General features: G+C 28.3%; 2 protein-coding genes across 2 annotated transcripts; both read left to right on the top strand.

Moving 5' to 3' along the window:
- Positions 1–4,156: 4,156 nt before the first annotated feature.
- LOC129906692 (putative inorganic phosphate cotransporter) lies at positions 4,157–16,598 on the top strand. The gene is made up of 4 exons (XM_055982578.1): positions 4,157–4,305; positions 13,957–14,093; positions 14,157–15,230; positions 16,393–16,598. Exons 1-4 carry the CDS (start codon positions 4,284–4,286, stop codon positions 16,585–16,587), a joined length of 1,428 nt encoding a protein of 475 aa, XP_055838553.1. The 5' UTR covers positions 4,157–4,283; the 3' UTR covers positions 16,588–16,598.
- Positions 16,599–16,981: 383 nt separating this feature from the next.
- LOC129906685 (putative inorganic phosphate cotransporter) lies at positions 16,982–23,578 on the top strand. The gene is made up of 4 exons (XM_055982569.1): positions 16,982–17,194; positions 21,826–21,962; positions 22,022–23,095; positions 23,157–23,578. Exons 1-4 carry the CDS (start codon positions 17,167–17,169, stop codon positions 23,382–23,384), a joined length of 1,467 nt encoding a protein of 488 aa, XP_055838544.1. The 5' UTR covers positions 16,982–17,166; the 3' UTR covers positions 23,385–23,578.
- Positions 23,579–23,894: the final 316 nt, after the last annotated feature.

The raw sequence follows: 23,894 nt of genomic DNA, 5'->3' as shown, positions 1-23,894 counted from the left end.
AATTTTCAGCTTGGTACGATAATCGGAAGTCGGTCAAAATTAACTTCTTCAATTTTATTACATTGCTAGTTAGTTTGTTTGTTACAAGTGAAGCTAATAAAAGCTTATTAAAGAAACAAGTATTGATTGAAAACGTTATAAAGGGCATGTAATGGACTTTATGCAAAAAATATTTCTTGACATCACTCCTCCCCCTAGTGGGATGTTTCATTTTCGTCTGTATATCGTAAATACCCTCATTTTGGGTATATACCCGCCGTTTGGGTATTTACCCGGTATAAACCCGGTAAATACCCATTTATAAATACCCACCCGATTGGTATATACCCGAGGCACATCACTAACTACACCGCCATTTAAAAAATTTCACATCATTAAAAAACTTAACATTATCCTATTCTGTTACCTATTAATATACTTAATTAAACTAAAAAAACACCAAAAGAAAATAATATTTCTTCTTTGTTTTATACGCTGATGAAAATGACTCTCGATTTCGTGGTTTACAAGGTGTTATTACCCCTTAAGAGACTTGGATCGTTTCATCTTATGAAAGTTGATGAATCGAAGTTTGCTTTAATTCTAAATTGATTTAGAAAAACATGTGTACAAGACTTGAAACATATAGTACATTTTTCGAAATTTTGTTTATTAAATTGGCTTTTAAATCAACAAATAAACTAGTCACGCACTTAATGTATTCATATAAAAATATGAACTTTTATTCAAATAAAATCTTATCAATATTAAGATTTATCTTAGATTGACGTGAATTCCATAAAAGATAGTTGTCAATAAATGTATTAAACAATTTAATTTAAGCAAGATATGCATCTGAATGTTGTCAATATCATTTATACAAAATGATTTGAATTTGCAAAAATCCCCCCAAAAAAGTTTGTTCGCACGTTTTAATTTCTAAGTAAAAATTTTTAAGTGGTTTCTGTAAATTTATAGAATACTATTCCATTATCATTTTCAATTAAAGTTTTTAAACAATGTAATCAACATAATCACATAAGTACCCTAAAAAATAACATGTCGTGAATAAGTAATTACCAGGAATTTTTGTTGTTGATAAGATTAAATACTGTGACTTGATTTACTCAAAATTAAGATTTAATACAGTAATTTTATCGAAATTATATTCAGGACCGTAGCCAAAAATGATTTTCGAAAGAAGACTATACTTATAAAGTTTGTTAGTTATGAATTTGAATTAAAACTTCTTCAAAGACAAACCTTATTGAGAATGAAATGTTTCATTTGTGATGATAACTTAATTCAGATGTATAGTATAATTTTTTTTTTCCAGAAGTATCGATTTAGTCTGGAGCTCTCTGGATAATGGGAGAAAGTACAAGATCTTGCTCTATTTTGTTCAAGACTGTTCTTTTTTATGCAAATTAGTTTTTTGCCAATCTTATCCGATTAATTAAAAAAAAAAAACATAAATTTTCTTATATCTACGCTCCAGCACATTTTCTCTTTTTTTTATTTGTTCGAACCCACTTCAATTTAATTTCATTTTAAGCTTTACTAATCTTTTTTTTTTATTTTCATTCAAGGACTTTTTTAGAAAACCTTTGGAATGATAAAAACAAAAACTGGTTCAGTGATAAATAAATTTAAGAATACCAGACTAATGACCGATTTCATAAGCATTTAACAGGCTTTTAATATTTTAAATGACGTTTTTTGTATAAGACAAACGTCATTTTAGGATGTAAAAGCCTGATAAATATTTAAAAGGGCTTTATGAAATTGGCCATAAAGCTAATATAGTCACTCGATAACAATGAGTAGTAAAAAATGAATTAAATATTAATTTGGTATTCTCCGTTAAATTTATTTTGGAGGGTTTGTAATCAAATGAGAAAAAGAAAAATATAAATGATTTTTTTTTTGTTGGAAAAATCAATATCTTGCATAATTTAATTTATAATTTTACTAGCTGACCCAGCGGACTTTCGACTCTGTAATGAGTCATAATTTCCAATAAAAAAAGGGAATCAAAACTTGAAAAGTTCGTAAAATGACTTTTAAAATATTCACTTTTAAACTTTTAGCAAAAGTGGCCTATGTAAAATATGGCCTATGTTAAAAACGGCAAAAAACTTGGGTCAAAAAAAACTTGTTTTTCAAGTTATTCGGTCAAAAATAATTTTAAAAATTCAATTGTTTGTACATGCAATGCTCATGACTAAAGCCTATATTTCCTACATATAAGTTTGAGATTTTTTGCAGACTTTAAAAAATTCCAAAAAAATAAAAGACTACTCAAAAATGTCCCTAAAAATTAGGTTGTTTTTCAAAAATTTTTATTTCAAAATACAGGGCCTATGAAAAAAATCCATTTTAAACCCCAAATTTTTTTTTAATATCTTTCTCATGGTGTAACTCAAATTTCTGTGCAAAATTTTGCGTACCTCTAATTAGTCTTTTGTCGAAGGTCTATGACTGCAAAAAAACCTTCACAACTTGGTTTTGAAATTTTTTTGAATAAATTTGTCTATCATTTAAAAAAAAAGTCAACTCTTTACGACTTACCGTTTAGAAAATAGCCTCTTTTTTCAATGTCGTGTTACCCCTATTTAACCTATAAAATCTTGAATTTTTTTTTGCCTTAAACCTTCTCCTCTTATGCCTCTTTGATTTAAAAAAAAATTAAGAAAATAAGTCAGCCGGTGTGGCCGGTTAGCGAACGTACACAAAACCAAACTTTAATATATACAATAGATATAAATTTTGTGTTTAGAGGTTGATTAATATTTTTTTTTATAATCAATTATTTTTTTTTGAAAACTTTAAATGATGTTTATATTTTCAAAAAATAATACAGTAAATATAATCTAATAGCCATGTAAATATTTGTTTACTTCCTTCACGACTCATTTGTGTTATCTATAAGTGTAGCATTGAGTTACATTAAAGTCTGAAAGATATGTGATAGATTTACAAAAAAAATTATTTATTCAATTGATTGTATATTGCGTCAAACCTAGATTCACCGAATAATCATTTTTATCAAAATAACAAAACCGACTTCGATGTATCAAAACTGCGTTTTATGGTTTTTCTCATAGTTTCTATAGCAATAACTTGACGAAATTAAAATGGGACCACACTTAAGGCACCAGCTTTCCAATACAAAAAGAATTATCAAAATTGGTTCACTAAGTCCAAAGTTATGTGGTAACAAACATAAAAAAAAAACAGACGAATTGAATACCTCCTCCTTTTTGGAAGTTGGTAAAAAATGCCACAAGTCAAATTAAAATCTGTAACTTCCTGATACCATTGATAACAAAAAAAAACCAGTTTTTGTCTGGGTTTCAAAGGCTCAATTAAAACCTCTTGAAGTGAAGAACAACCGAATAATAGCTGAAAGTTCAAATATTGAGAGTGGGTTTTAACATAAAATAGGGAAAATTTAATCTATTCCACTTGAAAAAGTAAAGAAATGTGGAGAGGCCTGTAGCTAGGGAAATAATTTGTTTTTAGTTGAAATTTTATACATTTTGGGCACTCCAAAATTTACACAAACTTTCATAGTGTACCATTATTAAATGTGCAATGTAATTATTTTTGAATATACACGGCCCGTTTTATTTTAACTTGGGTATGTTCGTACAGAATCGCGTTGGATTTGAGAACAAGAACATTTTTTTCTACTTATTTCCAACTTATTGAGTCTTTAAGAGCATACAAATTTCAATATTTTCAAAATAAGATGCACCCTAACATATTGACAGGCATATATCTTTTGAAAAAAAAAACATCAAGATTGTAGTTTTTTTCAGACCTGTTAAAAGATATTTTTTTTTCACTCCACTACATAATATTGGTGTTTTTGTTTTCTTATCTCATATACCTAAAGTAATAAGTGATGTTTTTTTTTGACACAAAACATAGTTTTTGTATTTGTTTTTTTTTTTTTTTTTTTTTTTTTGTGATCGATTTAGGAAAAAAAAAGAGTTATCACAGCCACACAGGTGTCATTATAAACTGGCATCAGTTAAATTGTATGTCTAACCGTAATCAATATACCTTATATAGATTTAGATTAAAAAAAAAATTTGTAATCTTATTGACACAACCAACAGAAGCCTGATAATATAAAAGTGATTTGACGATTTTACAATGGGTTTAGTTTGGTGACCACGATCGCGGTGTAGAACTTAAATCAGTTGTCGCCAGTAACTCCTTGGGATAAACATAAATCAATTAATTACGGATACCTTAAAAAAAAAAACTGCACTAAAAAATTTTAAAGTGAAAAAATGACTGTGGAAATATCAAAAGGTACATAAATGTAAATTAAAATTAAAATTAAAATTAAACTTAAAATTTTAATTAAAAAAAAAAAAATAAAATACTTTGGTTTAAAATTGTTTAAATACAGTGCATTATACACGACCAATTATGAAAAAAAAAATATATTAAACAAATTCAACAACAAAAAATAATTTTATTTAGTCATGGTTTTATAAAATGTGAACAAACATTAAATTTTGCCATCGTAATTAATATGATTTGAAAATATAAAACAAAAATAACGAACTCCTTCAGATTTGAAAATTCTATTAAGCTTTTCTTTAAATATACCTAGCTATCAAATAGTGCGTTAGAAGATATCCGAATACGGTCTGGTTTAATAGTGAAATGAAAGATTTATAGTCCAGTGCATTTATGATGTTTATATATGGGCGACCCAGCAGTTTGTACCGCTCCCAAATTTTTTTTGCTCATTCGATAAAGCATTAGCTGAATATTATTACCTTGATTTTTAGCACTCGTGAAATTCACCTTTACATAAAAATTGTTTAGACAAAATGTAGACAGTTAAATTTCGCGTCTTTTATGTTAAGAACATTTTTTCGATATTCTGAATATTAAAAGAGTTACAAGCCAAAAAAAATTAAAAAATCGCAGCACTTTTTATCAAAATTATGAAAAAACCTTCCGAGATTATTCGCCTTGAAATTCTCTACAACTATGCTATACAACTTTTAATTTGTATCACTATTAAAAAAGTTATTAATACTAACGATTTTTAAGAATCATTGTCTTGGTCCAAATTTGATTTATAAAAAGTACCTATTTATGAATAAAAATTTAGACCTCGAAAAATTTTTGAAATAATTGATTTTTCAGTGTTCATTGTTTTTTAAAAATTTTTTTTCCAATATTTTAACTTTAAAATCTATTATTTCAAAAACAATTCATTAAAATAACTTGATTTATAAAATAAAATCAAGTGTGCAATTCTGGCTTTTGAAAATGGTATCATATCATCATAGCTGTAAGTGTTGCCGTTGTTTTTTAATAATTTTTTAATTTAAATATTTTTTTTAGAAAATTGCCCCTCCCACCTAAATGGGAGAGGGGGGGAGATAGATCACCCCTTCTATAGAAAAAAAATTATTGTATTCCTCTTCAAAAAACCGTTATCAATTCTGGGCGCCTAAGTTATCGTACTCAACCCATTAAAAGGGTACAAATGGGGTAAAAAAGTGGGTAATAAAGGGGCTTAGGAGGGGTATACTTGGGGCAAGGGGGTTGCATCCATAGAGAGTTGTTATAAGCTTCACATGAACTACAACATACTAAAATTTTATTAAATTCGACTGAAATCACTTTTTCCGTACTACCTAGGGGTCAGGGGTCATTTTCGGGGATACGCCATATCAAATTTTGGTGTAAAACTGTGGTTTTATATTCTCCTCCATCAAAGGAACCTAACTGCATCAAAAAATTTTGTACTTAAATTTACTTTGATATATAGTGAAATTTTGTCTAGGATGATCGGGCTATATACGATGATGGAGAATGCCAAAAAAGTGGGTCCGGCAATTCTGTCTCTCTGTCCATCTGTAAGTACCTGGAGCTGCAGCCTAAGCTAATAGAGCGATTTTCTTCAAACTTGGTAGATAATAGTTTTGGGTGATTCCCTAAAGGACAAATAAAAATTCTTTTAGGGCCAAAACTAACGGTACCTGTCATTATAACAGAAATAGAAAATTCTTTTTTTTCCAAAAAATTTTTTATGAATTTCTCTTTAACGACAAAGCAAATTTCAACCAAAATTTGTATACAGAAACGTTAAAACAATTATTATATAAACATTTTTAAAATTTTCCAAAAAACACATTTTTGGATTTTTTAAAAATATTTTTTTTTTTTGTTTGAAAAATCAATTTTTTGAAAACGATGATGGTTGATGAATTTAATCGAAATTTTGTTTTAATGTGTTGAATAATATTTTCTTCAAAATGGAATACCAACTTTTTTTTTTTTGAAAAATTTTAGAAATTTTTTTTTAATAAAAAATTATTTTTTTTAAAAATCGGCTCTAATGATTTTCGAAAAATTTTGTTTAAAAATTTGTTTTTATACAAGAAATCAAATGGCGTACTTGGTTTAGTGTAAAAGATCATTTAAAACAAACATCAGATAAAATGTTTAAAGTGCTGTGCTCGATTGTTAAAATATGATTTAATCCATCGAAGTATTAGTTCCGAAAGTCCATATTATTCTAATTTTAGCAAAAGTATACAATGATTTACTCTTCAAATGCTTACTTAAATCTGCATAAAATACATCCGTTTGGAGGCTATTTTGCATATTATTTCTGAGATGATTTGAAAGTTTAAGCATGTTCTTCAGTTACTATTACAGACTGGCAGAAGAATTGATTGTACTTACAAATAATAATAGTTTCAAACACCTTTGGTATACATGACAATTTTTAGATTCCTCCATAATTTGGGAGCAATAATGAAAAAATATTCAAAATCTTCTTCTACATACCAGGGACGGGTGCCATTAGTCATCAAAAAAGAGAATACCAAATCTCAGCCCGATCAAAATATATCTTGAGGGTTCACAACGCCCTTTAAAATTTACATGCTTGTTGGAAGTAATGTACTGGGAGCCAAAAAGTTAGAGCGTGTAGGTTCGGTCGAGACAAGAAAAAAATCGTATGGGAGGAGGGTCTATTCCCCTTCGTTTAGCGGGGAGGGGCAATTTAAAAAAGAAATTATTTAATTTGAAACAAAAAAATATTTAAAATCAACGGTTATACTTACAATGACGTGCTATACCTTTTGTAGAGCGAAAAACCTCGTCTTTTACAAAAATGCTTAATATGGCCATTTTCTGGCACAGTTTTTGAAAAATTAATTTTCGAAATCAAAATTTTGAAAAAAAAATTTCAAACTAATTTTTTTCAAACCAAAACCATCTTGTCATTTTCGAGAAATTAACAAAAAACCAAAACTATTTTTGTCTAAGAAATTTCTTTATTTTTTTTTTTTGTGGCTGGATCATGGGGGTTGGGAGTGCTCGCCGCCCATGGATTCTTGCAGTAAGGGCCTTAAGTCCATAAAATCGCAATTTTTTAAAGAAAATTGAACAATAAATAATAATGTATGTACAAGTTTTTCGAATCAAAAAAACTGAGTAAAACAGTAAAAACTCAAAAAACTCCATAAATTAACCTCTATGGTGTTTTCATTTTTTTCAAGTGACTTGTGAACCCTCTAAAACTTCTTTGATCGATCTGAAACTTTATTGCCGTTATTTAAGTTCCAAATGGCACCCATCCTGGCTATGTAGAACAAAAAATAAGACAACTTTTTTTTTCACTCCACCCTAATGTGCATCAATTCGGAAATGAGCCATACATTTTGCATGTTTATTTCGGTATATAAACATTTCATGAAAACAAATTTAATATTTTTCTCATTTCTCATAAAATGAGTGCATTATTTTTGCGACACCCAGTAAACTTTCCCAGCCTTTCAAGGTAATTATTACCTGGATGCTTACATATTTTATTATTATCAACATTATAATCATGAACATAATCTTTTGAACTAAAATACCTATCTAAAATACTTATTCTTTCTTATCAACTGATAAATTTATTGATTACAAATAGATAGTAACCTACTAAACAAATTGATCAAAAAATATTTTATGTATATAATATATTTATTAAAGATTGACAGGTGACAGATTTTTAAAAATTTATTTCTTGACTTATCAGATTTAAAAAAAATCATAAAACCAGTAATAAATATCACATTATCCACTTAGCATTTTAGAATTATTGACGATTGACGTACTTTATGCGTCAGTTTATAATACAAGACAAGTAGTAACAGGCCAAAATTAATGCAGATTGATTTTGAAAAAAGGTTAGTCATCGAAGAACGTGACATATATGTAATTTGAACTTAAGATTACCATCAAACATGACATTACAATGATAGTAACAGTCGAATCACTTTATATTAACCTAAGTGGGGAGGTCAAAAAGTTCGCGGATTGCCAGAAAAGGAGGAGAAATTTAACATAATATTATTTTTCTTTTACAATATATTTTCTCTTAAGCCTTATGCATTTTTAACATTTTTAAAAAAGATTAAAAATACAATGAAAGCAACATTTTTTGTCAGGATCTTCAAAAATTCAGAAATTATAGTTTAAGAGTTGGTTATTCAATACACCGAAGCCACATTTATGTCAGTAGTGTAGAAAATACCGTAATCTCAGTTTGAAATTTCGACATGGTTGTTCTTAATAAATTGTTACTTTTTTTCTAAATGCTGTACAAATATGATTGAAACATCATAAAAAAGCTTAAATAATAAGCTCTCAGGTGATATAAAATTTATTATAGGTTGTCATATAAAATAATCGACTTTAAGCAGTTTGAAGAAATAAAAGATTGATTTTCTTACATTTGTGGATGAAAATTGATTGCCTTCAAAAAATTCTAGCTCTTTTTGTAGATGTCAGATAGACATGATTGAAAAAAATATTTATAGCTTAAACAATAACCTTTCATATGATATTATTTATATTATTATTATTGGTTGTCACATTAAAAAAATGAACTTAAAGGTGACGGAAGAAAAAAAAAGGTGGATTTTTTCGATTTTTCTTTCTAGAAAAATGATTTTTTTAAGGTTGCACTTCTGCCACGTGTAAATTTCACACATGATTTTTTTTATAATTATTTTAACTTCTAACTTGCAGAAGTAGCTTTTCAGATAAATGATATCAGGTTGTATATGGTTAATTTTGAGAATTTTTAAAAATTGCTATCTGTCTTAGTAAAACAAACTAATTTATTGTCAAGGTCGACCAACATGAAGTTTACAAATACTCGTATATAACGTGTTTAGATTTTTTAAATGAATGAATTGAATGAAATTTTTAATACCTGCGCTTCTAAATATCTTAAAATGTCTTATATTTGTGAAGCATGTCTGATTTATTATTTATATCACTTTTTTTTGTTTATTGTCTTCACAGATATACATATCAATAAAATTGGTACACATTCTCGTTGTTCAGACTGTTATATTTTACCTACTCGTAAAATATAATAAAATTTGATCTCGTATTTAACTGATATACGTACGTACATACACATACTATTCTATTCGTACCTATTAAAAATGATTTTATTAATTTGCCTTAATGTTGTCATTGCTCTCTTTATCACACGTTTTTTTTTTTTTATTTTTTTCACAAAAATCTGTGACCGATTTGGAAGAACAAATATTTTCATAGACTATATAGAAACTATTGACTTATATAATAAGTTGTTAAATATTTCTAAAATTGTAATAAAGGAGGAAGTTACAAGTAAAAACTTGGTTTGGTTTTGCAGTTTTTTATTAGAATTTGAACAGGGTTACCGAGTACAATTGAAGTTATACTTGAACCGATTTTCCCAAAAAAAAATCTTCATATGATATCGACCTTGACGTGAAATGATGAAGTTCAGTAAAAATTCAGAAAAAAATTCATTAATATCAATTTTAGATTTATTAAAAGAATTTAACAATTAATTTTTTCAAAACGGATTTCTAATAAATTTTCTTGAAAATCTGTTTCAAAATGTAGATTCCTATTTTCTTCAGATAAGAATACAAAATTTTGAAAGTTTTAAACACTTTTTTTATGTAAAAATTTGAAAAATTTGTATGCCATTGAAACGGAAATATTAATCACATACAAGTCCTGCAAGTCCTTGTATGTCCTGCAAGGTCCTGCAAGATACAAGAACAAAGTTTCAATGGAATTCATTCATCTGTTTTCAAAAAATTGATTTTTCGAGAAAAAAAAAACAATTGAATATTTAGTTTTAATCCAAAACTTGTGTTGGAAAATGAAATGAAATTATTCATTGAAATTAGCCGTGTCGTTTAGGAAAAAATCAGATATCAAGAAAACGGTTCTATTGCAAGTACCATTAATAACGGTTCAAAAAATATTTTCCAAACTACAACCTTATTTTCTATATGTAATGTATTTCCTTTGATACAAATTGTTAGAACCATTTTTGAAATAAACAACCTTTTCCATTTTGGTCCTGCAAGTACTTATAATTTTGGTCCATCAAATAAAATTTGAATTGCCCCTCTATGGATTACCAAAAACTTTTAACAACTGAGTTTGCAGTAAATCGCTTCATTGGTTTAGGTAGGCTGCAAAATTGCGAGACCCACTTATTTTGCATTCTCCATCATCGTGATGTAATGTCTGATTGTTATCCCGAGTTCAACCATAACACCAAGTACATGCGCATTGCGCACTAGTCGTGCATGTACACAATTTTGACTTACTATTTAAGTGCAGTTTCGTCAAAATAGTCAAAAACGCGCTAAAAATCCTCTCATTGAAAATTTGACCGTCTACCACTGCCGTTAAACTGATTTAAAATAAAATGCACGACTGGGTCGCACGAACTTGCTCTTGGAGTTAAAGTTGCTTAAATTTTTAAGACTTTTTATATAGAAATTTGGAAAAAAATAAAACTCGTTTAAAAAAAAAATAAAATAAAATCTGAAATTAAATTGCCCTCCAAAACAAGTATGCAGTTTTGATTGATATATTAACGTGCATTTTTAGAAAAAAAATTTTCAAAATCGTTAGAGCCGTTTTTTAAAAAAACAATTTTTTATAAATAATTTTTTGGAAAAAAAGTTTTAAAATAAAATTGGTATGCCATTTTGTAGAAATCACTAATCAACATCTAAAAACAAAATTTCAAAAAAATTCAATGTCCCGTTTTCGAAAATTTGATTTTTCAAAAACAAATTTTCAAAATTTTTTTAAAAATCCAAAAATTAGGTTTTTGAAAATTTAATTTTTGGTTTATATTTAAATTATATAAATCGAATAAGAAGTTTCGGAGATATTCGAATTTGAAAAAAACGGTTCTATGGCAGGTACCGTTAATAATGATTTTCAAAAAAAAAATTTTTCATTGAAATATAGACCTTAGCTTAAAACTAACAATTGAATTTTTTAAACAAAATCGTTGGAGCCGTTTTCGAGATATTTCAATTTTACTAAAATCGGTATATGTCAAGTACCGTTATTTTTGGTCCAAAAAAATCAATTCCAAAAATCCCTTTGGAGAGTCACTAAATAACGCTACATACCGAGTTTCACATTAATCGGTCCATCCGTTTAGGCTGTAGCTCCTTATACAGACAGACAGACAGACAGACTGACAGACAGACAGACAGACAGACGGACTTCTGGGACCCACTTTTTTGGCATTGTCTACCATCGTAATGTCATGGAAAAATGCTATCTCAACTTTTTTTTATGTACGAATGCATAACTTGATATATAGTACCTATATCGCAAGTAAAAAAGTTCGGAAATTGCCTTTTGTCTTCAGAAAATCTCGATTAAATATTTTTAAGTTTTTCAATCTACTGTTATATCGAAGTTTTGTTCAAAAAGATAAAAGAAACGCCAAATAATAAATACCTTCTGAATTTTTTTCGCTGTAAAAATGTCAAAAAACAATCGAAACTAACATTACGATGATAGAGAAGTCCAAAAAAGTGGGTTTCGTATGTGTGTCCTTGCGTCCATCTGTACAAGTAGCTAAAGCCTAAACGGGTGGACAGATTTTCTTGAAATTTGGTATAGATGTTTTTGACGTGATAACGTCTTATAAATCGATGAACCATGGCAGCCACCACAAAAAAGTGACGCCATTTTCTAACGTTCCACTTGAAATTTTTAGCAGTGCGGCAAAAATTTAAATTAAAAATTAAAAATAAACTATTAGAGATACAAAAATCTTCTATACTCTATTTGATAGATAAATTTATTGCAAGACTGACGATGGTATTGAAAAAATTCTAAGAAATTTCAAAACCAAGCTATTAATGGTTTTCTAAAACTATAACATGAGGTAGACCTTTGACAAGTGATTATAGGTAGGGGAATTTTTTTTTTTGACAATTTGAAAAACTTCAATCGATAATATTGAAAAAAAAAATTAGGTGACTGATACGGATTTTTTTTAAGTCTCTGCGTTTCGAAATATGAATTTTTGAAAAACACCTACTTATTTTTGGGTATTTTTGGGTGAGTTTTTATTTTTTTTAAATTTTTTGTAGCATTCAAAAAATCTCAAGCTTATAGAACATGTAGTCTATAACATTGCGCATACATGTGCAAAAAATTGGTATTTCAAAATGGTTTTTGACCGAATAACGGGAAAAACAAGTTTTTTTGTCCCAAGTTTTTTTGACCTTTTTTAACCGTTTTTTATTTTTATCTTTTTTTCTTCAACAGATAAATAAATGAAATTTATGTTGTAGATAGATAATAGACAGATAACGGTAAAATAAAGTTTTATTATTCAACAGGTTCTATCTTTTGATCTAAAGCAAATACAAATTTGATTTAACTTTATTGAGCATCCTGATGATGTTATCTTTCATTTGGTATATCACACATAACTGTTCATTCGCTACAAGCTACACAATGTTAAATTAAAAAAACTTGCGAAATACCTCAAAACACCTGTGGAGATCTGTTGATCATGAACAGCCACCAGTGTGGGAAGTACCGTAATCTCAGTTTGGAATTTCGACATGGTTGGCTTTAAAAAATTCTAACTTTTTTTCTATTCATCGCAGAAATAAGATTGAAACGTCATATGAAATTATCAGCTTTTACATGATATAAAATTATAGGTTGTCTAAAATAGATTAAATAGCATGAGAACATAAATTTATATGTTTTTTTTCTTTTTTTGATGAAAATTGATCGAGTTCAAAAAATTCTTGCTCTTTTTGTAGATGCCTAATAAACATGATCGATATATATATTTTTGAGTTGTAGCAATAAGCTTTCAGGTCGTATAAAATTTAATTTAGGATGTTATATCAAAAAAATGAATTTTTGGGTTATGGAAATGATTTTTTCACTTTTTTCATAAGAAATTATTGTTTTTAATAAATTATTTTAATACTTTTTGCGCCTTGTAAAAATTTATTAATGGGTTTATTATTTAGAAGAAATATTTGGCTTTTTAATGGTATAATTTTTTTTTGTAAGCTTTTAAAATAAAAAATTAATATAATGAGAAAAGAAAAAAGGTATTTTTTTTTTAGCTTTTTCTTGTAAATTATGATTGTTTGAAATAAATAAACGCTTCAATTGACTGATTTTAAAAGCACACAACTTGTTTTTTTCTGACGTTATCACTTAAAATCATCGTCCGTTAACCGGCCTTACAGACAACCTCTTTTTTTTGTAATTTCGAAATTTGGTATTTCAAATTTTGGTATTTAATATTTTATTTGTAAAAGTACTGTGATCGCCTATTTTCTTAGTTTTCTTATTTACCGTTATAGCTAAGTTTCAACAAAAACAGTCAATTTGTCTTTATTTTTGGAAGATTTTTATAGCTTTAAGCACACTTTTGTAGAGTTAACAATTTTTAAAATAAGAATCGTACGTAAAGTTAATTGATACAAAATTATCAGTTTTTTTTAGCAAATAATAATAATTCAAACGATTTGATTCTAATAAAAAGATAATTAAAAGATTAGTATCTGCTTAATAAAAAACTATTTTCGATTATTTTTCAATTAATATGATTTCTATTTATTTCAACAGGTCCTGTAGTTGGCACAAGACATTTGCAAGCCTTTCTCATATTTCTATCAATTGTTGTTAATTATGTTGCCAAGTTCAATATTAGTGTTGCCGTTGTCGCAATGACCGATTCAGCAAATGCAAATCCAAATTTTGAGGTAAGTTTATTTTATTTACTAAATAAAATCAACTCTGGTAATAATCTTTTTTTTTTATTCCAGGAATACGACTGGACTCCAGCACAAAAGTCATACATTTTAAGCAGTTTCTTTTGGGGTTATGCGATAACTCAATTCCCTGGCGGTTATCTGTGTCGTTTAATTGGTGCCAAATGGACAATGTTTATATCCACTTTAGGATCAGCTGCTTTTGCTATAATCACTCCATTTTTAGTACCTCTTGGCTGGGGAGTTTTCTGTGCGATAAGAGTGGTTCAAGGTCTCTTTCAAGGCTTTTTGTTTCCAGCAATTCATGCTCATTTAGCAATGTGGGCACCAGTTGAAGAACGTAATAGATTAGGAGCACTCAGTAACACTGGAATCGAATGTGGAACCCTAGTTGCTATGTTTTTAAGTGGTATTATAGCTTCATCAAGCATGGGCTGGCCGGGTATTTCGTACGTCTCAGGAGGTCTTGGATTGATTTGGTGTGTAATTTGGTTGATTTTTGCATCCGATACTCCTGCTGGATCGAGATTTATTTCCCATGAAGAAAAGTCGTACATCATGGCTTCATTGAACCAACAACAAAAAGGAGTCGAAGTTCAAAGTATACCAGTTCCTTGGGCTGCCATGTTGACATCATTACCATTCTGGGCTTTATTGGTTGCCCGTTGTGCTGAAGCTTGGGGTCTGTCAACTTTGCAAACACAAATTCCATCCTACATGAGTGGAGTCCTTGAGATGGATGTGAAATCAAGTTCCCTCTATTCATCGCTGCCTTATTTGGCAATGTGGATTATGTCCTTTGTCTATTTGATTTCTTCGGAAATCTTACTTTCGAAAAAATGGCTAACTCTAACAGGACTTCGGAGATCATTTAGTACAATAGCTTCTTGGATTCCAGCTATAGGACTGATAGGAATCGGATTTCTTGGAAAAGAACAGAAAACTTTGGCTATTACTTTGATGATTGTTACTGTGGGCTTGAATTCAGCTGCCACAATTGGAAGTGGTTTGAATACAATTGACTTGTCACCAAATCATGCTGGTATCATTATGGGCATTGTTAATAGTGCTGCAAATTGTGTTCCAATTATTACGCCATTATTGGTTGGATTTATTGTTGTTGATGAAGTAAGTTTTTTATTTTTATTTATTCCAGGGTTGTAAAAATATCAATTAAAAAAAAAATGCACTTGAAATTTAAAAAAATATTTTTTGCAAAAAAATTTGCATTGAAAAAAAAAATATTTTGCATTGCAAAAAATATTTATTGCAACTGAAAAACATTTGCATTAAAAAAAATTTTGACTGCAACTAACAAAAAATTTGCTTTGAAAAAAAAATATTTATTGTAACTAAAAATATTTTGCACTAAAAAAGAAATTTTTATTTCAAATGAAAAAAAATTTGCATTAAAAAAAATTTTATTGCAAATAAAAACAAAAATTGCATTGAAAAAAAAAAAAATATTTACTGCAACTGAAAAAATATTTGCATTAAAAAAATGATTGCAAATGAAAAAAAATTGCATTGAAAATAAAATTTGTATTGCAAATAAAAATGTTTTGCAATGCAAAAAAAAAATATTTGCATTAAAAAAAAAATTGTATTGCAACTCAAAAATTATTGCTTAAAAACTAAAAATATTTTGCATTAAAAAAAATAATTGCAAATAAAAAAAATTTGCATTGAAAATAAATTTTATATTGCAAATAAAAATATTTTGCATTGTATTGCAACTGAAAAATGTTTGTTTTGAAAAAAAAAAATATTTATTTCAACTAAAAATATTTTGCACTAAAAAAAAATTTGCATTGAAAAAAAAAATCAATGCAAAATGTTTTTAATACTCGTAGAATTTCTTACATATTTGACTTTTTGACGTTATATTATCTTCAATGTTATAGTTGAAAAAGTGTACTTACAGTCAAATAGCCAAAATTGTAAAAAATAGACGAATATTAAAAAAAATATTTAATGCATTTAATTTTTTTTTCAGTGCAGAAAATTTTTTATATGCAATACATTTTTTTTTGAAAGCAAATATTTTTCATTTGCAATACAATTTTTTTTTAATGCAAAGTATTTTAGTTGCAATAAATATTTTTTTTTTCAAAGCATTATATTTTTCTGTTGCAATAACAATTTTTTTTTAATGCAAATATTTTTCGGTTGAAATAAATATTTTTTTTTTAATTTGTAATGGAGAGCAAATGCATTAAAAATAAAATGATTTTTAACAATCCTGAATGATTCTTATATAAAAATAATTAATTTTTTGTATTTCTTTTAGCACGAAAGATCAGAATGGCAGATCGTGTTTATAATCTCAGCAGTGATCTTCTTCTTTGGAAATCTATTCTACATAATCTTTGGTTCAACAGATCTTCAACCCTGGGATGATGAAAATTTCCTTCGACCAAACCCAAGAATAGTTTATGATATTAAACCGAGACCTTCACAGCCAATTATTTTAGTAAACATGTAATCTAGATTAAACCAAAATTAAATCAAAGCAAAATGACTGTCAAATTTATAGATATTACTAATTTATGTTAAGCTTTAAATTATGAAATACAAAAAATATATATAAAAAAAAAAACGATTCGAATTAAAATAAAAAATTAAATTTATTGTGTTATATTAAATAGGCGGCAACTCTGTTTCGTACCGTAAGTAGGTAATTGTAATTCATAAAAGTTATTTTTATGTTCTTACTTTTTTTCTCATTCATTTTTTTTTTTTTTAATTTACTCTCAAAAATACATTTTTTAATTTATTAATTGTCTGAGGTTTAAAATGTTTTTGCTTTTTGTGTGTATCTACACAAAAATAAAAATGTTTACACTGAAAGGTAGACAAAAAAAAAAAAATAACAGTTGAATGAGTGGATACAGAGCTTTAGTTCAGATCAGAAAAAATCAAATTTAAATACTCAAAGCTGAAGAAATACAAATTTAGTTGAAATTCGAGTTTCGGAAGCAAGATACATACGTTGCCTAATTTTTGTTATGAAATTGTAAAAAAAAAGTTAACTGTTGGAGAGAGAATATTTAACTTGTCAAATATGACAGAAATTGCTGTTTTAAAAAAAGGTCCGTGAAGGGATTAACAAAAAAAAAACTTAAGTATTTATAAAATTTTGTTAATGCAAAAGTGGCCCCTGGAAGTCTTTAAACATTCAAGTGAAAATAATGAAGTCATTATTTATAACCGAAATTAAAAAAAAAAATTAAATCTAAATGACTTTAATTTGTCGGCATTTATTGCAAATATTAATGATTTATTGTCATAGTTGAATACTGGAGTATAAAAACTTATATCATTGATTCAAATTCGCATAAATTTGGAACATTTTTTGGAGACACATTTTATTTAGAATATAAAAATAACTCTTAATTGTTTTTATTTGCACAACTGTGAAACAGAAATTAATTTAATTTTTTGCATTTAAAAATATTTAAAAAGTTGAGAATGTTTTTTTGTGAATAATTTAAAAATTCATAATTACTAAAAGTTAAGGGTCTTTCTGTTTGGGAAACTTCAGCCACATGTAATTTAAATAATCTTACAATCTCTTAATTAATTGCAAAAATAAAACAAACAAAGAATCACTATCACTAGATCTCTTTTTTTTTTTCAAATTATAAATCAATTTTAGACATGCACATTGAGTGTTAATTTTTGTAGGTGCAGCACGTCTTTATTTGGCATCTGTATGGAAAATTTATTGGCTACAGTGCGTGTTAGTGAATATTTATTTAATACATTTTGTAAGAAAAAAAAAAAAAACTATACAAATTAAAAATATTTTAATGAAGACAAGTTTTAATAATTCAATTTTAATTCTTATATGTTGAATTTTCCAAAAAGGACTCTACAGCTTCCTTTAGATAATAAGCAAACCATTTCAGATATTTTGAAAATTATTTGCTTGGTTTGAAGTTTAATCAACAAATTTACATTGAGTTCGACGTCGTACAGTGGATCGCTTCCAAAATAAGGCGTCTTAGTAAGGGTACGACAGATCTAACTGATGAGCCCACTGTCGTACCTGGGCGAAACGCTTTATAAATTTGGAGTTGAGGTCACTTGAACTTTAAAATTGAATTAGATGAAAAATGGTTAATGACTTAATTTGCAAGAAATTCGATTTTGTGTCTACCACGCATAACTGTTAAGCCAGTATGGTTTAAGTTTTTTTTTTTAATTAAAAACCAGTATGGTTTTAGTTTTTTTTTTAAATTAAAAAAATCGTAAACAAAAAATTGTTTTTTGATCGTGTTTGAAAATTTTTAATATGTGCTTAAGGCTGCTTTATTATAAAATTATGTGTTTTGGATAGAATGTTTACTTTCAAAAAATACATAAAATAAACCTCACAAAGCCTTTTTTTTACCACTTTTTAGGAAAAGATATCTATGTCTCAAAAAAGCAATGTTTTGAAATTTGGTGTTCGGATTTTGTTGACTCGGAAAAAAGCTATTATATGTATTTCGAATAAGTTAATTAATCAAAACTTAGCAATTATTTAAATACTGCCAAACTCAATGGGTTATATCCACTTGAGTCCGAAAAACGTTTTTTTTGTACCTAAATATGTATTTTATATGAAAATCCTCCAAAAAAATTTCTTTCATAAAAAAGTAAGTATACGCCATAGTGAACCTCTCGATGGATAATGCGTCGTGTTTTTTTTTTTTGGGAAATAATCAAGATCCAGGTTTTTTTTTTTTTTTGAAAAAGTTGAGTGTTTTTGGAACGAGATTTTTTTCAATCATAAATGGCTTTTGAAAAAATGGTCATCGCTGATTCAATTTTTATTATTTATAATCTATTATATATATTAAAGTTTGGTTTTGTGTACGTTCGCTAACCGGCCACACAGACTGACTCATTTTCTTAATTTTTTTTTTAAATCAAAGAGGCATAAGAGGAGAAGGTTTAAGGCAAAAAAAATTCAAGATTTTATAGGGTAAATAGGGGTAACACGACATTGAAAAAAGAGGCTATTTTCTAAACGGTAAGTCGTAAAGAGTTGAATTTTTTTTTAAATGATAGACACATTTATTCAATAGTTAAAAAAGGTATTGAAAAAATTCAAAAAAATTTAAAAACCAAGTTGTGAGGGTGTTTTTGCAGTCATAGACCTTCGACAAAAGACTAATTAGAGGTACGCAAAATTTTGCACAGAAATTTGAGTTACACCATAAGAAAGATATTTAAAAAAAAAATTAGGGGTCTAAAACGGATTTTTTTCATAAGCCCTGTATTTTGAAATAAAAATTTTTGAAAAACAACCTAATTTTTAGGGACATTTTTGAGTAGTCTTTTATTTTTTTGGAATTTTTAAAAGTCTGCAAAAAATCTCAAATTTATAGGAAATATAGGTTTTAATCATGCGCATGCATGTACAAACTTTTGAATTTTTAAATCGATTTTTGACCGAATAACGTTAAAAACAATTTTTTTTTGTCCCAAGTTTTTTGGCCGTTTTTAACAGTTTTTTATTTTTATCTTTTTTTCTTCAACAGATAAATGAATGAAATTTACAGTGTAGATAGATAATATGCAAGACTATATTTGTACAAAGTTTCAATTAATTTTGTAAGGACAAATTTGAAATATCGGTAAAATAAAACTCTATTTTTCAACACGTTACATTTTTTGATCTGGAGCTTACAAAAATTTGATTTATCTTTATTGAGCATCCTGATAATATTACCTTTCATTTGATATATCACACATAACGCTACATTTACTACAAGCTTCACAATGGTAAATTAAAAAACTTGAAAAACGTTTTTAACATAGGCCACTTTTTTTTAAATTTTAAAAGTGAATATTTTTAAATTAATTGGACGAACTTTTCAAGTTTTGATTTCCTTTTTGTATTGGGAATTATGACAAATTACAAAGTCGAAAATAGAAATAAATACAAGAAATGGCGGAACGAAGTCCGCCGGGTCAGCTAGTTTGACTTATAATAAACCAATTTCTAAGACACATTTTCAAAGCATAGATCTGTTAGTTGCCAACACCTCCTTATTTTATTTGCTGATTACAGTATCTAATTTCAAGAAGAAAGTTCCGGTGCAGATCCGTACGATTTTTGTCACGAACGGACGAAGAAACTGCTTATTGATCAAGAGTTTCGTTGGTTAGTTTAATTCTACTCTTGTTTTCATCAGCGAGTGCAGGCGATGGAAGGCATGATTGGCTTCATTAAGAACCGAAAAGTGTGTAGGATAAATCTCAAAAGCTTGTTAATGTTAATTCCTAAATACTTGACGTTGCGTTTAGTTGACAATCTAGATTTATCTAGTTTTAACATCCAGAAAGCATGCGACGACGCACGGTTTGATAAAATTTCATGATCGGATGCATTGTAGAACGCTTCTCCCGAAAGCCGACCTGCATGTCTACGATGATGATGTAATAGCTCATAAACTTCTTGAGCTTTCAAAGCCGGGCAGCTCTTCTAAGAGCTTACTTAAATTGTTAAAAAGACTGATTGGTCTGTAATTGGAGATCATGTTATTTTTCTTTGTTGTATTAAATGCTTGTGATGTATCAGCCAATGACCTCAGTTTCGAGAACTGTAATGTTTTTAATGTTTCTTGTCCGTTAGATTTATCTTTAGAGTAGATTTGATGAAAATGGAAAAATATTTTTGTGGGCAGTTGCTGTGGTTGACTCGACCTTCCTAGTCATAACTCTACTATTTGCGGGACGTGGGAGCTTTTTAATAATAAAGTTGGAGATGCCAGCTTATTTCTTCGGTTTATATGGTTGCTTCAACTTCTTCTAAGGAAATTGGATCAAAGAAGGTGTAAAGTAACCTTCGAAATGGGCTGCAAATGCTGTTGCTTTTCCATTAAGGGTGCTTATCACTGATTCTTTTGTTATTCCCAACAGGTTTTTCTGAAACTGTCAATCTTTAAATTTTTTACTACTTAGTTGATAAAAAAACTGAGGAAAACTAATTTTAGTGTTACATTAAAACTTATTGAGCGTGCTGATAATATTACCTTTCATTTAATATATCACACATAACGGTAAATTTACTACAAGCTACACAATGTTAAATTTAAAAACTTCAGAAATACCTAAAAAAAAACCTGTGGAGAACTGTTGCCCATGGCCAGTGTGAGAAGTTTGAAATTTCGAGATGGTTGGCTTTGAAAAATTCTTACTTTTTTTGTAGGCATCGTAGAAAAATGATTGAAGCTTCATATAAAAGGTGAAATAATAAGCTTTCAGATAATATAAAAATTGATGTAGGTTGTCGTATAATAAAATGGATTTAATGATGTTAGAAGATAAAAAAGATTGATTTTTTGTAGGTGTCGTAAAGGCATGGTTGATTTAAATTTTTTGAGCTGAAACAATATAGTAGGCATTCAGATAGTATAAAATTTATTATTAGGCATAGCAGAAATATGATTGAAATGTCATATAAAAAGTGAAATAATAAGCTTTCAGGTGATATAAAATTTGATGTAGGTTGTTAATGTCATCTAAAAAATGGATTCAAAGGTGTTAGGAGAAAAAAGTTTGATTTTTTCACTTTTTTTTCATGAAAAATGATTGTTTTAAATAAATCTTTTCTTCGCGGAAGATACCCTTGCTTGATTTGAAAACAGTCTTGAAATTCACAAAATTGTGCAATATTTCTGTACATCATGAAGAACATATCTTTAATATTTGTTTTTGTATTTTGCAGGTCCATCTTTTGGAGCAAGACATGTGCAAACATTATTACTCTTCCTCGCCATTGCAATAAGTTTTTGTGAAAGGCTCAATGTATCAGTATCACTAGTTGCTATGACCAATGCCAACAGCACCAATATTGAATTTCGTGTAAGTATACAAATCAACCTCTACCTCTTCAACTAAAAGCATTTATTCATTTCTATCAGGAATTCGATTGGGATGAAAAACAAAGATCTTACATCTTAAGTTCCTTTTACTGGGGATACGTTCTAACTCAACTTCCAGCTGGATATTTGGCACAAAGGATTGGTGTCAAACTTATGATGTTTCTATCAGTTCTTTGTTGCAGTATTTGTACGTTTATTATTCCATTTTGTGTGAACTGGGGTGGTTGGCAAATTTACTGCTTCATTCGAATTATACAGGGTCTTTCTCAAGGATTCCTCTTTCCTCTGGTACATGCTCACTTAGCTACATGGGCACCGACCGAAGAAATCACTCGACTTGGGGGCCTAAGTCACACCGGTGTTGAATTTGGCATAATCTTTGCCATGGGTTTGTCTGGATTTATAGCCGGTTCTAGTCTTGGATGGCCAGGAAATTTCTATGTCTTTGGTTTAATTGGTGTGTTATTTTGTCTGATCTGGATGATATTAGCTGAAAATAGTCCAAGTCGATCGAAATCAATAAATTTGGAGGAGAAGGATTACATTCTTCGATCACAGTCAAAAGCAAGTGATTCTCAAACGGCAAGAATTCCCGTTCCATGGCGGAAAATTTTAACCTCAATTCCATTTTTGTCTTTAACATTTATGGCAATGTGTGGATTGTGGGGTGTTGCAACTATGCAAGCATACATTCCACCTTACATGCATGGAATCCTTAAAATGAATATTAAGAAAAATGCATTATTTTCAACACTTCCCTTTGTGGCAATGTTGATTTGTGCCTTGATATTCTGTTGGTTAGCTGATTTGCTTTTAATGAATCGTTTGGTAACGTTGGGTGTTATAAGGAAAGGAGCGAATACAATTTCTATGTGGATACCAGCTGCGATATTCCTTGCAATTGGATATCTCGATGAGAACCAATCAACTTTGGCTTTGATTTTGATAATTTTGAATGTTGGAATTAATGCTGGCCATACAGTTGGTGGCTTGTTGAATATTATTGATTTGTCACCTAATCATGCTGGAGTTTTGATGGGAATTCTTAATGCAGTTTGTAATCTTGTTCCAATTGTTGCACCATTGGTAAATGGAAGGATTTTAAGTGATGAAGTAAGTTTTTGATTTGTTGATTTTGAGTTAATTTTTTTATTTTGATTTTGTTTGTTTCTAGACAAATCGTAGCCAATGGCAAATAGTATTTCTTATAACAGCGACAATATTCTTTGTAGGGAATTTGCAATTCCTTTTCTTTGGATCAACAGATGTACAAATTTGGAATGATGAAGATTATTTAAAAAAACAAGATACAGAAAGAGGAAATAAGGCTGATATACAGAAAACAATTGATGATGACCAAAGAGAGAGAAAAGAGTGTTATGTTAATAGAAGCTACGAATAGAATTTTGAGTTATAGTAAAATTAAATTTTTTTTTAAATCTTCGTATTATTTATTATTTTATGTATGTATTTTGAATAAAACTTTTCTATGAAAAAAATCATAATTATTAAAAATTTTAAAAAATCCTAAGTTTATGATATGTAAATAAATTTGCTGTTTGTTATATTAGTGGAGTAACTAAAGCTAAAAAAATTCTAATATTAGGGAACCTAAATGAAGACCTCCGATTTTGATGATCTTTTTTTTCATACGTCGGTAATTAAAACTACTTTAACCTCTAAACCTAGGTTAAAAATTGCCGCTGTTATGTTACCGTTTTGATTTTTTAAATTTAATTGAAGATTTTTGTGGACAAACAAATTTTTTTTAAAGTCTTCCATTTTCCCCAGTTCCGGCTATTAACGGTGCGCATGCATGCGCACGGTTATAGGCTAAAATTGGTAATTTAAAATAATTTCTGACCGAATAACGGGAAAAACTATTTAGGCCCAAGTTTTTTTTACCGTTTGT

Source organism: Episyrphus balteatus, chromosome 1 (genome assembly GCF_945859705.1).
Source record: "Episyrphus balteatus chromosome 1, idEpiBalt1.1, whole genome shotgun sequence".
Classification (NCBI taxonomy): domain Eukaryota; kingdom Metazoa; phylum Arthropoda; class Insecta; order Diptera; family Syrphidae; genus Episyrphus; species Episyrphus balteatus.
Note: the sequence above shows the minus strand (reverse complement) of the source record. Positions and strands in the feature narration are given on the sequence as shown.